This window comes from Bombus huntii, chromosome 6, assembly GCF_024542735.1.
Source record: "Bombus huntii isolate Logan2020A chromosome 6, iyBomHunt1.1, whole genome shotgun sequence".
NCBI classification, from domain to species: Eukaryota; Metazoa; Arthropoda; class Insecta; order Hymenoptera; family Apidae; genus Bombus; species Bombus huntii.
The window spans coordinates 1,194,695-1,209,978 of record NC_066243.1 but is presented as its reverse complement, the minus strand read 5'-3'; the positions used below and the strand labels follow the sequence as shown (position 1 = coordinate 1,209,978).

General features: G+C 35.6%; 1 protein-coding gene and 1 long non-coding RNA gene across 6 annotated transcripts in view; one reads left to right on the top strand and one right to left on the bottom strand.

Annotated features, from left to right (window-relative positions):
- Window positions 1–3,745: 3,745 nt before the first annotated feature.
- The window catches only part of LOC126866470 (tetraspanin-5), a 123,948-nt gene continuing 112,409 nt past the window's right edge, over window positions 3,746–15,284 (bottom strand). For 3 of the 4 annotated variants that reach the window (XM_050620074.1, XM_050620073.1, XM_050620075.1), the window contains 2 exons: window positions 8,493–8,609; window positions 3,746–6,339 (listed from right to left, as the gene is read on the bottom strand). In XM_050620074.1, the coding sequence (XP_050476031.1) occupies window positions 6,271–6,339; window positions 8,493–8,609 (186 nt within the window). In that variant the 3' untranslated portion in view covers window positions 3,746–6,270. The remainder of the gene's footprint in view (window positions 6,340–8,492; window positions 8,610–15,284) is intronic. The other variant, XM_050620076.1, reaches the window with a different exon arrangement.
- On the top strand, window positions 7,842–12,111 carry LOC126866482 (uncharacterized). 2 transcript variants are annotated; one of them, XR_007689886.1, is made up of 2 exons: window positions 7,842–8,196; window positions 9,128–12,111. It is a non-coding gene; the product is annotated as an uncharacterized LOC126866482 (long non-coding RNA). The 2 variants fall into 2 exon arrangements; XR_007689887.1 differs by lacking the exon at window positions 7,842–8,196 and adding an exon at window positions 8,616–8,767.

Sequence of the window (15,284 nt, the reverse complement as noted above, 5' to 3'; positions counted from 1 at the left end):
GGAAAAATGAAATTTGTTATAGTCCTAGGAACATTTCTTATACTTCTAAATAACGCATCAGTCATCGTCGGTGTATAAATTATAGAAAACACATAAAATGAGAAACAGATGATACGATATATGAATTTCTCTTATTTTCTATGCAATGAAGGACAGTTATAAGAATTGTAACAATAATAATTCACAAGTGTGGAAACAGTTTTTGTTATAAATCTCATAAAACAGCATTTTAAACATTCATTAAAATCAAATTCAAATTAACCACTCTTTCATTCCTTTAATTATTTATAGAATGAAATTATTACAAATTAATACATATGAAAATGTCTATGTGATTTCATTAAAGAAGAAAACTGGAGTTACAATTCTCCTACTCGTCCTACTATTCTTTTCTATAGTTATATACAATCCTTCACCTTGACTTTTACTAGCTCAGCGTCTAAAATATAACAGGTGAAAACGACATGAAGAGTGTGCCACTAGTGTGCCACACACACGTTTTTTAAAATCAGTTTCTATCATCATTCAGTTCAACGTTTCATACGATGAGTCATAAAATAGATGAGAATAGAAGTTATAAATAGAGGGACATGTTCTTTTTATAGAGAGGAAGGAATAGTTTTAGAGTTGATATCGCCTGTCTATTGATCTAGACGCAACTAGTGGGTGTGTATGCTACACCTATGTTTTTTAAAATCTATTTCTCATATCATTTAGTTCAACGTGTCGTACAATGAGTCATAAAACCGGAATAGAGATTATAAATAAGGAGACTATTTTTCTTTTTAGAGAGGAAGAAGTAGTTCTAGAATTAGTAGCCCTAGGGTCCTTATGAGCCCAATACATTTCAAATTATTGATTGCGGTGATCAAAACTGTAAACTTTAACCACTGGCCGATTTTGTGATCTTATTGTATCGCTTTCAGTTATAGTAGGTAGCCTAACAGATGAGTTCACTAGCAGGTTGTGGTCAAATACACACACACTCTCTTTCTCTTCTCTTCTCTCTTCTCTTCTTCCATTGTTTCTCTTATCACAGTCATGGTACTATTTTCTCTTTAGGATCATTTAACGACAGAGTTTCCTTCATCCATGAATATTAAATTAGGTGAATTATTAAATAGAAAATGTGTGGCGACTATGTCTAACAATCCTCTGGAAAACAACTCATAATACTTTATACGGACCATTTCGTATGATGTACTTGGTTCTTATGTTTCATTGGAAATCGTTTGCTCTCATGCACCGGAATTATTGTAATCTATGAAGAACTATCATTTTAATGCCATAAGTTTGATCGAAACGTTACAAAATGTATTCCAGAAGTTTCCAAATTTAACTGTAGCAGTTTGGAAGTCTTTTTATTCAAGCGGTATCACAATTTGCAATTAATATTGCTTCTAGATTTCCATAATCCTGTTTAATAAAACGCATAAATACTTCAGCCTTGGGCTCGTCAGTCTAGTTTAAAAGTCTTATAGCTATAGCTTTGAGAAAGATTTAAAAACAGTAGAAGCACTAAAAGTTTTGAACAACGCAGTGAAAGAGTATGGATTACGTGTTAAAATATCATATTGTTTAAATTTGGATACTTTTCGAGTACACTTCATTGTTATCCAATCGTGTTTGAATTATCGAGGCATTGTTTGAGTCGTTCACAGACCAAAGTGGTTATACCCTGTTTTTAAAATTTTCGATATTTTAATGCCAAAGCACTTGGTCGCTGTTCATTAAGATTCTTCGCTTTCTGTTTCGTCGAGTCAACCGACTTGGCAAGTAAGCGGCTCATTTATTATTATATCACAGATTAGAAGAATTCCGCGAGATGAGAGAGAAATAATTCTCGTTCAGATCAGTTATTTGTAAGATTAAGAATCATCTTAATGCATATGTACATATGTGCATATTCGTATAAAAATTATTTCGGGAAACAACAAGAAAATCAAGATTAAAGATATCTCTTGATACTCCGCTCTATGAAACAGTATTTTCATTGAAACTGAAAACACCAAGTTCGCGGGCCAGCCGCTCTTTGCTATGTTTAAATGCTATCACTAGTTTGGACTCGATACTTTCATATAATTGTTGTTCCTTCGCTAAATTATACGTAAAGACCAATCTTTCGACAACCGATCGAATTTTCAGACGTATTTTCATTGATTCATTTCCCGATCCTTGACCCTTTTTTCAAACGTCTCAACGAAATAATTTGCTGTTTCGAGAATTTGCACACAAGTTGGACCAATGTGCGGTGCCGACACGTCCCGTCATTGCGATCAATTGAAAGGTTTAATTCATATCCGAGATTCATGTACCAAACGGACGGACTAGAATTATTGCATATGTTCATTGAAACTAACTGCTTTAGTTACAAGTGTGAGAAACGATTCAAACACGTACGCAATTTAATATAATATTACAAGACATTGTAAGTTACATTTTGTTGTTTTATATTTCGATATGATTGTCATTCTCGCAAGTATCCTTTATATTTGTATTCTCTCTTTCATTATTATTACTATTTTCTGGAAATATATATCTTTTAAAGTATTGTTCACTCTACAAGCCTGGTTTACAGCAAACCTAATCCATAATGTATAATACGTTTCCTTCGGTTATTTGAACAACAGTTAAACATCGTGTAAAACGAGTACGCTACTCTTTTCTAGCAACATTGATTTCCTGTAAACGATAACATTTCTTCTTTTAATTTTGCAAATGATCCATCTTAATTCAAGGAATAACAAGTGGTTGCTATTTATAAACAACTATAATTTTTTGTTCAGTTTAGTTAATTTAAGTCATATCTGGGAATTATTAAAATTCGAGGAAACAAATTGGATACTTTTTACGAAGATCCTAGTTTTTAAATTTTTAAACATTCTTTTGCTTCGTCTTAGTACCTATGCATTTTTCTATTTTGTTTTTTAGCGTAGAGAGTTTGACGCTTTTCCTTCTTTCTTCATTCGTTCGCGTGAGAATTAGGAACGCAAAAGATACGAACGCTCCGTTTGGTACGTTTACAGATATATAGAATGTCTCAGTTTTTCTGCAAAACGATGCGAGCATACGCTGCGAAGAGTCTATGAGTTCTAAACATAGCGTGACAAATAATTTTTTGAGAAGTTGTAACAAAATTACGAAGTAACAACGCTCCAGTTTTTCGTTCGATAAAGTAGAAACAGATTCGCGGAATTTATGTTAGTTCCACTTGAAATTATTGAATTACAAACACTTTTGCATTGCGAGTTTCTTGTCGGTTCTTTTTCAATTCAGTGAATACATTATGAACTATTTCTGTAGCAGTTTTTGCGCGTATCTTTTAAATAAAAGTCCAACAGCGGAATATCCTATCTTGGAACTCAAGAAATGAACTCATCCAGTGCTTACACTGATGTTCGTTTAACTATTACATTTAAAGGAAGCAATTACCAATTATCATTCTGTATATTTGTTGTAACTAGACTGCGGATTTGTATGCGATTTCATATGTTTATTTACATACCTAAGGCAATGAAACCTACATAAACATCTGTTTTACCCATAAAAGATAACAATTACTTCACTTTGAACATTTATTATATATTACCTGCATTTTATATATTTCTCCACTTTAAAGTTTTCCATAGATGTATATAAATCCGCAATCCAGTTATAACTTTTCAGTAAACATTTACTTATTTTTCTTATCTTCACTTGTGAAACACGCTAGCATCGTCTTCCCAAAAAGAACTAGAACACTCTGTATGTACAAATGTATGCATGTATACATTGAATATTTACAAGCATGGCATTGTTGTTTTAGAGCCGCAAACCATTTTTATCTATTCGAGAAGGAAAACGCACTGTTTAAACGTACTTGCGCTGTTATAAAAATACACTGCTTGAACGGGGAATAACAAAGAAAAAGAGAAAATAAAAGAGGAAAGTACAACCGGGAAACTAGAGAAGTATGTAAAACGAACTTTAGGAACCAAATTACACGAATCAGTGGATTAAGTCGGTAAAACAGAATCAACGCAAAAGAAGCCGATACGGCATTTTAGAAGGCAAAATATAAAAGTGAATCAGTGAATATATACATATACTACTAGTCACCGCATGTGTTCGCTGTTAGTTGAGATACTCTGACACATATTTGCCCTGTTTGTCAAAAAATGAAGAAAGGATGTGTCAGAGTGTAATGTTGGCAGTTAATGAACGAATCTGCATACTGGTCCATATTAATTAAGGGGCCAATATTTTTTAATTTATAGAGTAACTAGCACCGCTACTGTCTCTCGTCGATATAATTTAGCCACGTGACGGCAGCATATACGATACGACAGGCACCTGGCCTACCGATGGAGGGAACGTGTCGGCATGTAGCACAGGATCAATATGTTCAATGTGGCTCGAGCAACCGTTTTAACGATCAATTGGAGCAACAGAAGGTTATTGTACACTTGCGTGTTATATGGCTTTTACTCTCGTGGCCATGCCACAAGAATTTGCTGTGCGGTGAGCTCAGTCGTGTTCACCGCGCCCCCACGACATCACGTCAATCGACTTTAATGCCTCGACACACCGTTCCTCGTAAACCGAGCAGGCATTATTCTGCTTTATTTGTCTCTTCTGCTCTCTGCTCTTTGTCCCTTTCTCTTGTTTCTACGCGCCTTATCCGAACTCATCGACTTTCCCTTCGTCAAGAACAGAAGAACGGTATCGATCTCGACGAAGAATCGGAAAAGTCCGAGGCAACGTCTTTTTCCGCCTTGTTCGCTCAAATTATAATTATGACAGGCGCAAACCGAGTATCAAGGAAGTCCAGTAGACCGTGAAATACGAAAATGGCTTGCGCAAGGTTTGAGAAAATTGATGGGTAGACTGCGGACCTTTATGCATTTATGGGATATTTGAAAATGTAAAATCGCTCAGAATGCACGTAATATGAAAAGATATGTAAGATATCCAAAGCATAGGGCTTTTTTATAATACTTTGTATGTAAACTGATATTCTTCACAAGTTCTACAGTTTCTATTCTATTTTGGAACACTTGAATTTGCACAAAAATTCGCAGTCTACTGATAAGTTGAACAACACTCTTTTCGCTGCAAATACACGCATTACTTTCGACGATTTGTTAATTTACGCATTTTATAGTCCTCGAACGAATCGTATTTTACAATTGATTTGCTTCTTCAAAGCAAATTTCTTTATTTTTCTTCTTCTTGCTCACACGCTTCTTGTATTATAACGATGAAACGATGATGTATGAAAGTGCCTTAAACTAAAATACAGCGCGCTACTTGTCATTGTTGCGAGTATAAATAGACTGTGGATTTTATGCAAATTTATATTTTCGTAGTAATAGAGAGTCAATAGAGATTCGTTTTATCTATTAGAAAATATAATGAGTACTCTACTTTGGGTATATGCATTCTATGCATTTCTGCGTCCTTTTTCGCAGAAATGTATAAAAATCCTCAGCCTGATTATAAAGTACGCAAAAACATAAATTAAACATAGATTGTTCGCAATATTTGAAAGCACGTAAACTCACAAGAAGTGTTCAATCCGATCAGCTCGAATAATCCCTTAACATAGAACAATAAGGATGAGCAATAATTGTAATTGCAATGTAAGAATCTAAGGTTTGATTGATAACGGTTTTGGTTTGTCATAAAATTCGCCATAAGTTTATACAGAAATAAAACGAAACAGCGATGGAACTTTGACACCGTTTTCTTCGCGTCATTTTGGCAATAAAATAGTTAGTTGAGGATATGCAACAAGTTGCCGCATTAAGCTGAGCTATATCGTCATTATAAACTAAATGATACGCTGCTGTGATAATTTAATAATGATAATTATCACTGAAACTTTGGAACTTTGATCGTCCTTTAAACGTGATCCGTCGTTTAACGATTCGCTTGTCAATTTATAAAATGCAATATAAACGTTGGATGATAAAACGTCGAGACTTTAGTTATAAACATTTATAGGTGATCATGAGTGATGTATTTGCACGAAATCACGAAGCTCGTCGAAGTACGCAGTCTTCGTAATTGTGTCAGCAATTGAAGAGTGAAAAAATATCTGTATCTTTAGTCGATTTGGTTCGGACGTTTGAATCTTGAATCCTGCACTTTCCACGTGGAACTGTGTCGATTTTTACGTCAAAGGTCTGTTAGTTCTCGAGATCTTCGACGACTTTTCCAGTTCGATCAACGCAACTGATCAGCATCTATTAGTATAAGATGCTAGACCGCCGTGGGGGCCCGAAATTGTCAATGCCACTTTGCTTTTTGTGCGAATATGTCCGCTCGAAGATTTTGAGCGAAACAGATTCCCAGAATCTGGAAATAACATAAAAATTTCATTAACATTTTATTAACGACAGTAAAATTATTCAATTGATACGTGATATCTAATAATGGACAATAATCTTGCAAATAATTTGTGCTTCCAGTGTTCTTATATAAAATGCCATTAGTAATATGATAATCGTTACAAGTAATTGAGAAATATGCTTCTCGATAAAAGTATAGTACTCGTGTGCTATCGCTAGATTCTCAGGGATAGATTTAGAATTACTCGACGAGTGGTATAGATACTATCTTGTGATAATATTTCATTGTAAAGCTGAACATTATATCGCTGGCTTTCATATTCGAATTGTTCAGAAGCTATATTAGATCACTCAACAAAAAATTACAAAGTAGATAAAAGTGACGATATTACGAACGCTGTTTTCCAAATTTGCCTCAGAATTTTCTATTGTTTGAATTTATGAAAGTAAATCATTCTCCTCCTGAAAATTGAATATTAATCATGCATTTAATTATATAACAAAATTCGGAGATTAATAAAAAGTGGAGTAGAGGTTCATTTTTACAGATGAAATATAAAAATCAAATGATATTTAGATATTATATCGAATACATTGTTAATTTTGTTGAATTTGCCTATAGAAGACAAGGAAAATTGCAAGTAATTCTGTCTTCCGATTTTCTTTGTCTTTCATACAATAAGTTTAACGAAATTCAAGTTAAAATATCTTTTGGGCTAGTAATTTTTAGATACGAACACTTTAACAGCTTTTACAAAGGATAAAGAAGCATGTAGACTGGTGTGCACAATAATACGTAATTTCATTAAAAAGAAAATAACCTCCAAGTCTCCCTAAAAAAATTACTTGCAGAAAAGATTTCATCTGTCATTGCATCTGGTCCTCCAAGTGTAATTTTGTCGTCTGGAGCTTTTTTATGCGACCATTTAATAATGATATTTAGGTGTTTCCTGTGTATTATTTGTAAAATTTCAGGAATTCTGAAATTCGAAGAGAATCTAATGATAGTACACGTGTGCTATCTTATTACCAGCGAGCGTGTGAATATTAATCTTTCGGCAGAAATTAACGTAGGTAACAAATTGCTTCCGTTGTTGGTTTCGTGCAACATGTTTTCCCATTTTCAAGCATTTCGATGCGTATACATGCCCAAATATGTATATGCGGTTAATACAAAATATATTTGAATTACAACGCCGATACGTTATAGCAAATCCAATAAATTCATCACGTGTACAAACTATAAAGTAAAAAATAGTTTACTTTCAGTTTTCGAAGAATTTTTCAAGATAAGCAATAAAATAACAACGAAGGAATCGATATTATCAGCGGATTTTTATGCAGTTCCTTATTTTCATGGATTTTTGCACTTTCAAGTTTATCATAAATACATAATAATCCGCAGTCTAGATACGAGAGTCGTCCAGAAAGTAAAGTCATATAAAACGACGCAATGTGCTTATAGAAGGCCACCTAGCTTCAATCATACGTTGACACAAATCATACCAAATTCCGTGTCTGAATAACTAATATTGTAGAAGTTTCGTTCGTTTAAAATCACGATGCAAATTGAACATCCCGTCGATAACGAAGTACCGTCTGTCGCACCTTTACGCTTTCTGGATGTTGAGGACGTAAAACTGCGTTTACATTGGTCTAGTAACATTGTAGTGATCCAATCCAGCACTGGATCGTAACCGGAATAATGTAAACAGTGTTTTCAGTGCAGTAGAGTGGTACCATTGCAGTAAGTAATCCAGTCAAACGATTGCATGGAAAGTCTACTTTTTCAATCCAGTATTTACCTCATCATAGTAGAGAACACAACATTCCAACGTTAGTGGAATCGTCTTGTACAACGCAGGTAAAAAGCTCGTCTCACGTTACGATAAATATTCCAAGTACGTATGCTAAAGTTACGAATAAAGAAACATCTTTAAAATGCATTTGCATTGTTATTAATACGTCAAAACAGGTATCACTATCTGGACGATTCTCGTATTATATTTGACATTTAACGTTTATCGTAATAATACAGTGTGACATTATCATAATAATGTAGTACAATATTATCAATAATACAGATTTGATACAGAAATAACGTGTAATTAATGAATTAAATAGCAAGCATAAAGATATGTTGAAAATAATAAATTATACCTGTGCAAATGCCGTGGTAACCGCCCCAGTGACAATTGCAAGAAGATTTCGTTCCACCCATTCCTCCCCAGCTTGAATACAACCTTTTTCATAAATCACTTTGGCAACTTCATAGTTCTGCAAAACAAAGGCGATTGGCTACTTTGGCTTACCGTTGTGCTCTCGAACCTCGCGAATGTAGTTGTTAGTCCAATGTAATATTTGGTAGAAACAGCGTGAGATGCAGTGAAACGAGAAAATAGACAGGACAGAAAACGAAAGAAATAAATACATATGTATGTACATTGTCAGCCATAAATATATATAATAATATTTAATATAAATAATAGTACTCGTTTTTAACCATTTTAACTTCGTGACGTAACGTGTTTACATAAAGACATTGCAAAAGATATTTGCACATACTCTCTTTTTTTCCAATGGAATTTTTTCTATCAGATTCTACGTTTCATTTACATAATTTCAAATTTTTATAAGCATAAAAGAGTTACTACTAAATCACAAGAAACGTTTATGTACATGTTACATGGTAAACGAAATTATAATATCGTCAAAGTCAATTCAGCTAATACTAAACGGTACGCTCTCGTACGTTTTATATTTTACCTTTCTATCTCGTTATTTCTATTTTATAGCAGAGTTTTAGCCTGCGAATGGTCAGACGGGATTTCGTGAGAATGAGTAATCCAAACGTTCAAGGATAGCTGGCTGCTCGAAGTCACGTAGCTATCGGGTGACACAGGATCGAATTTTCGGAAGACGCGTGAGAGAGTTTGGACGTGACAAGTAATCCGAATACGTTTACCAAAAAACAGGAATATTGTTTCCAGAGAATCTGGCCGCAGCATGTCGACTAAAATACCTTCTGCTGAATGCATCGTGAATATCTCGTCTACACTCACAGAGCTGTCCAGCTGGATAAATTGTAAAGTATAAATTAAATAACAAAAAAGATAAAACTCACAGATACTGTCCGTAGATAATAGTCTTCGTACAGTGTTCGCTGCCAGTCATTGGATCATGTATGCAAACTGTCTGCACACGATGTCGTTTGTCTATTGCAGTCTAAAGGCTAAAGCCTAATGAGGGTTCCGGCTACTCGTAATTTTGTATCAGCCGACCTTTTGCACGACCACAATGGCCCCAACCCATAATTTCGGGTACCCGCACACCCTTATAGCCTGTCCAACGAGACGAGAAAGCGGACATAAACAAAATGTAATACCTGCAGCTACAGCAATCGCACCTAATTAGTGTCTCCGGTTATGTCTCTTTTTTTTCTATTATGCGCTTAAGGTCACATGCACCTTTCGAGATTATTAGTGACTACGGTGAGGATGATTAGTGGCACAGAGCGTACCTACGTATAATATGTTGTACAAATCAATATCTTTGGGGAAACTTAGAACTTTCTCGCACGAGTCTTCCTTTTGTAACACATTGGACAAATTAGTTGGGTCGTGCTATACCCTTGCAATATCGTATTTAGCACAGATGATTAGGATATGTCCGATAGAGTTTAGAATGCCGCAGGTGTCAGATATTTGATTCAGTTTTGGTGATAAAGTTGGAGCGTGTTCAGGTCCGTGTCTTTGAGCAAGGTTGCTATCGCGACTTATGGGGCACATTGTACATTCTGTAATTTGCGGAAGATAAAGCAGAGAACTGTTAAACTATTTCGGAGATCTTTAGTCGAAGACTGTCAGTAGACTGCGGATTTTTATGGATTCGTGGAAAATTTGACAATACAATATTGCAGAGAATGCACATAATATGAAGAAATGTATGAAATGTACAAAGCGTAACACTTTCTATAATGCTTGACAGGTAAAACAATTCCCTACTGAGCCTACACCTTTTTAATTATATTCTCAAAAACATGAACTTGTATAAAAATCCGCAATTAATAGTTGTCACTATAGAAACGATCTTCCTGCGGAAATAAGCCTAGAAGACGGCCTTGGATTTAAGAATTTTGTAAGGATGTCGAAAACTGGTTTTGACATTTTATTATGGAAAGTTGGTCCGAAAATAGAAAGGAAGGCGAGAATTGTTGCCGAACCGGTGGCGAAAGAAAGAAAATCAAAACAAAGCCTGGCAGCGTACAGACGATTAAATTGAACTGCATGTTGTCGTTTCCACGTTCTTCTAACATCTGTCCATAGACGTAGTCCCTTATTTTCTATCGCAATGGAAACTTGCATTTTACCTGCTGTTATTTCCCGATTTTTCTCGAACAACGTGCACAGATTAACTGTGGAAAGTTGTCTATGGACAGTTGTCTGTCAGTGTAGACGAGGCTGAAGACGTAAAGGTACGCGTCCACTTGAAGGTAAAACTATCGCGAGCTGCTCTCGAGAGTCACTCGCGACAAACGCTATCGAGTGTAACTCGCGATAGATTTACTCTCAAGTGGCCGTGTATCTTCAAAGTACTTCAGAACCTGAGAACATAACGAAGTGGGAGATTGAAGTTGTTGAAAGTGGATCTAGTTAAAAACGATTTTATGATTAGATGCGTAGAATTATTGGATGAAACTTTTAATAAAAAGAAAATACCATTACGATTAATTATATTGATATTTAAACATGGAAATATCTCTCCATTTATTGCTATTTGTATCTGTATAAGAGCTATTGTTAGGGAGAAATTATTTACTTTCGAGCTACAAGAAATGGTTCATATTTTCGTAGAATAAGCAGTAAGATATTTAAATCATCCTCTTTTACACAAAGCAACAAATACATGGATAGAATAGCAGGAAACCTGAGCAATTGCTAAGAGAACTGAGTTGTCATAAAAACCATAGAAACGTTGTTACCGCAGATATCTATGTATAGGCTGTAGATCCTGGGTTTTACGTTTATCGTTCAAGTGTAATTTAGGCTTAAGACGATTGAGTGTATCCAAAAACTATGATGTATGAATGGAGAAATAAATATATGTACATACAATATACAAGGTGAGTCAGAACATGCGAGAAGTGCGGCAGGGACTGTATCAGCAAGCTAACATAAACAGTAAAGTTCACATAAATACATACTCGATATGATCTCGGTGTCGAATCACAGTTTATTTTGTGATACTAAACACTACTTATCAGGCCTGTAAGTATGAAACCGGAATTTGTCTATAGATGGCCCTAGCTGATAATGTAGTTGTCACTAAACTGCGTCATTGATGCCAAAAGTCTTTGTTGACATCTCACAAACATTTTCGACTCAAAACAATACAAGTTTCATACAACAGCGTAGTTTGTAATAGCGTTGAACATGTCAAATTTTGTGCCTGGAAACTACGATTTGCGGACAGCATTGATTTTCTGGTACCATTTGAAGAAAACTGCTGCAGAATCGCATCGAATGCTCGTCGAAGCTTACGATGAGCATGCTCCTGGTAAATTACAGGGCTTTGAGTGGTTTAAAAAATTCAGAAGTGGCGATTTTGACGCGAGGAACGAAGAACGTGGAAGACCACCGAAAAAGTTTCGAGACAGCGAATTGCAAGCATCGTTGGACGAGGATGACGCTCAAACGCAACAACAACTCGCTGATCGATTAAACGTGACACAAGAAGCCGTCTCCATGCGTTTGAAAGCCATGGGAAAGATCTAGAAGATGGGAAAATGGGTTCCACACGAACCGAATGAAAGACAGCAGGAAAACCGAAAAACCACATGCGAAATGCTGCTCGCCAGATACAAAAGAAAGTCATTTCTCCACCGAATTGTGACTGGCGATGAAAAGTGGATATATTTTGAGAATCCTAAGCGTAAAAGATCATGGGTAGCTCCAGGCGAACCACCGACATCGACTACAAGACCAAATCGCTATGGACGGAAGACAATGCTCTGTGTTTGGTGGGATCAGAAGGGTGTGATCTATTACGAGCTGTTAAAACCTAGCGAAACCGTTAATACCGAGCGCTACCGACGACAAATGATCGATTTGAATCGAGCTTTGCGTGAAAAACGATCAGAATATCAAAAAAGGCGACACAAAGTAATTTTGCTTCGTGATAATGCACCATTGCATACAGCAAAACCGGTCAAGAAAACGATCGAAGCGTTCAGTTGGGAAATACTTTCGCACGCGGCTTACTCATCAGACTTGGCTCTGTACGATTATTATTTATTTGCATCGATGAGACACGCATTTTCTGACCAGCACTTCGTTTCTTACGAAAATGTACGAAAATGGCTCGATGACTGGTTTGCCTCAAAAGAGCGACAGTTTTTTTGGCATGGCATCCACCAATTGCCAGACAGGTGGGAAAAATGTATAGCTAGCGATGGGCAATACTTCGAATAAAATATTTTTAATCATTTTCATACAATAAACGTGTATATACAAAAATTCCGGTTTCATATTTACATGCCTGGTAGATCAAAAATTTCCTGCCACATGGATAGGCCATGCTATGCTTATTTCCTGACCAGCTTTCCAGATCTGAATCAATCCGATCATTGGTCATGAAAATCAAAAACTCTAAAATCCTTAATAGATGCACCTTGGTATGTTACCAACGAAACAGTACATCGCGACCTTGAGATACCCACAGTTAAAGAAGAAATATCCAAGTTCAGAAACAGATATAATATAAGAGTTAACAACCACCAAAACCCATTAGTTACCCAATTACTTGACCGCAGATTAAAAAGACAATACCCTTTAGATTGAAGCATTAGATTCAACTAGAATCAAACATACTATGAACTCTTATAATCCAAGTTACAGTACCACGCCAAAATAATTTACTTATAATTCTCAAAGAGAATTGATTGTAAATAGTTTACCAAATATGAAACAAAAATTAGTTATGAAGGCGTTTAAAATCTCTTGTTCATAAAATGTCAATCGACAAGGTTGAAACTCCTTAGGAAACTCAACGTGACGACCAAATTCGCTAACGTGTCCGTGTAAGCTGCTCGAACCAGTTGGACAATCTATGATGCGTCTCTATCGAAGCTGGACCTGATCACTTGGAGTAATTTCTCTGAAGGTAGGCAAGAAAGGTGTTACAGTGTTCACAACATTATACGTGAATATTTTTATTATTAATATTTTAATATTTATTATACGTTTATACGTGAACTTTTCTTCTCATTTTACTGTGCCGAATCAGATCCTGCCCTATGTTCCTACATGTTCTAGCTCAGCCTGGATACGCGGACAAAGTCGTGTCAGAATATTAAAACGCGAGGAACTGTATATAAATAATTGTTACGTAAACTTTTCTGCATTAATATTACGTAGCTAGATATTACGAATATTACGGAGCGTGAAAGAAAAGCAGAGAAACTGATAAGGAAGTACAAGCCGGCTGTGTAGAACGTCACGTCAGTAGGCAGGCTAAGTAACAAGCCCACTTTATTACACGGCGCCTTACATTTATGTACCTCCCAGAGTTGAAGTAACCACGCAACGCTTTTAGCTGCCTCGTTCGTCCTTCTTCCCTTATTTTCTTTCGCCCCCGTCTAACTTGCCGCCTGGTTCTACTGGAATCTTTTTCACTATTTCGCCTCTATTACGATATCGTGATGTTGTGCGACTGCCTCATTAGCAAGGCGATAGATGCTCCAATTACTTAAGAGTTCTCGTTTGGAACTTGGCGAAGTTACTCGAGACTGCCAATTTATTCCATCTCACGGTTTTCATAGCGTATTTCTAGAGTTATTCTCGCTCATTCGCGCGTATCACTGTCTACTTAAAAAATTAATTAACCGAGTCTAACACGCGAAAACAGAAGAAAGAAATTAATGAAATCAATCCAATGTGAAACCACAGCGATTCTGCCTTGATTCTGATCTGTCGAATAGACATAGCGATGCCCGTAAGGATATTCCGTGCTGCTAATGCAAATTCGAACATTTCAGCGTATGTACGTGTGAATGTGACAGTAAACCCTGTGTTTGCTAATGTTTGCTTATTCATATACACAGAGTATTCGTTTCGCTTAATAATAAACGTTAATGATTTTAGACGTACACGCGAATAGTTAACAACTTTGCCCAAACGAATTTTATCGCGTTAGGATATGTTGCATCATTGATATATTTCTGGAATTTGAATTTAAGGAAATAAGACAATACTCCTAGTTCTGATCGAATTCTTTGATCCTTCCTACTTGTCTCTTTTTACAATATCGAGAAGAAACAACTGTAATTTTGTATTTGATCAAAATAGGAAACTAGACAAGAAAAAACAACGATATCATCCGAATAAACCGGTTGATTAAGGAAAATATAGTTTAGAAATTACTCTAATGGTTATTACAATATCTTACTGTTATCTATTGAATTATAATATAAAAGAATAAATATTAAACTTGTTTAATAATGAATAAATAGATAAATCATAATATAATTCATAATATATTTTATATGTTATATACAGGGTGGTTGGTAACTGGCGGTACAAGCGGAAAGGGGATGATTCTACGCGAAAAAAGAAGTCGAAAATATAGAATAAAAATTTTTCGTTCGAGGCTTTGTTTTCTAGAAAATCGACTTTGAATTTTCGGTCGGTACGCGTGCACTATCGCGTGCATTATCGCGTCTCGTTATAACGGATCTCACTGTAGGTCGTTGTCTCGATGGAAAAATTAAAACAAAAATGTTTTTATTCTATATTTTCACTCCCTTTCCGCTTGTACCACCAGTTACCAACCACCCTGTATAACAAATTATAATCTGTTCCAGATATCATGTGATCACATTCACGGTTCATTAAATTTTCTGCATAATCTTCTTTGTTACAAACTAATTTCATAATATTCGCGGGAAATTGCCAA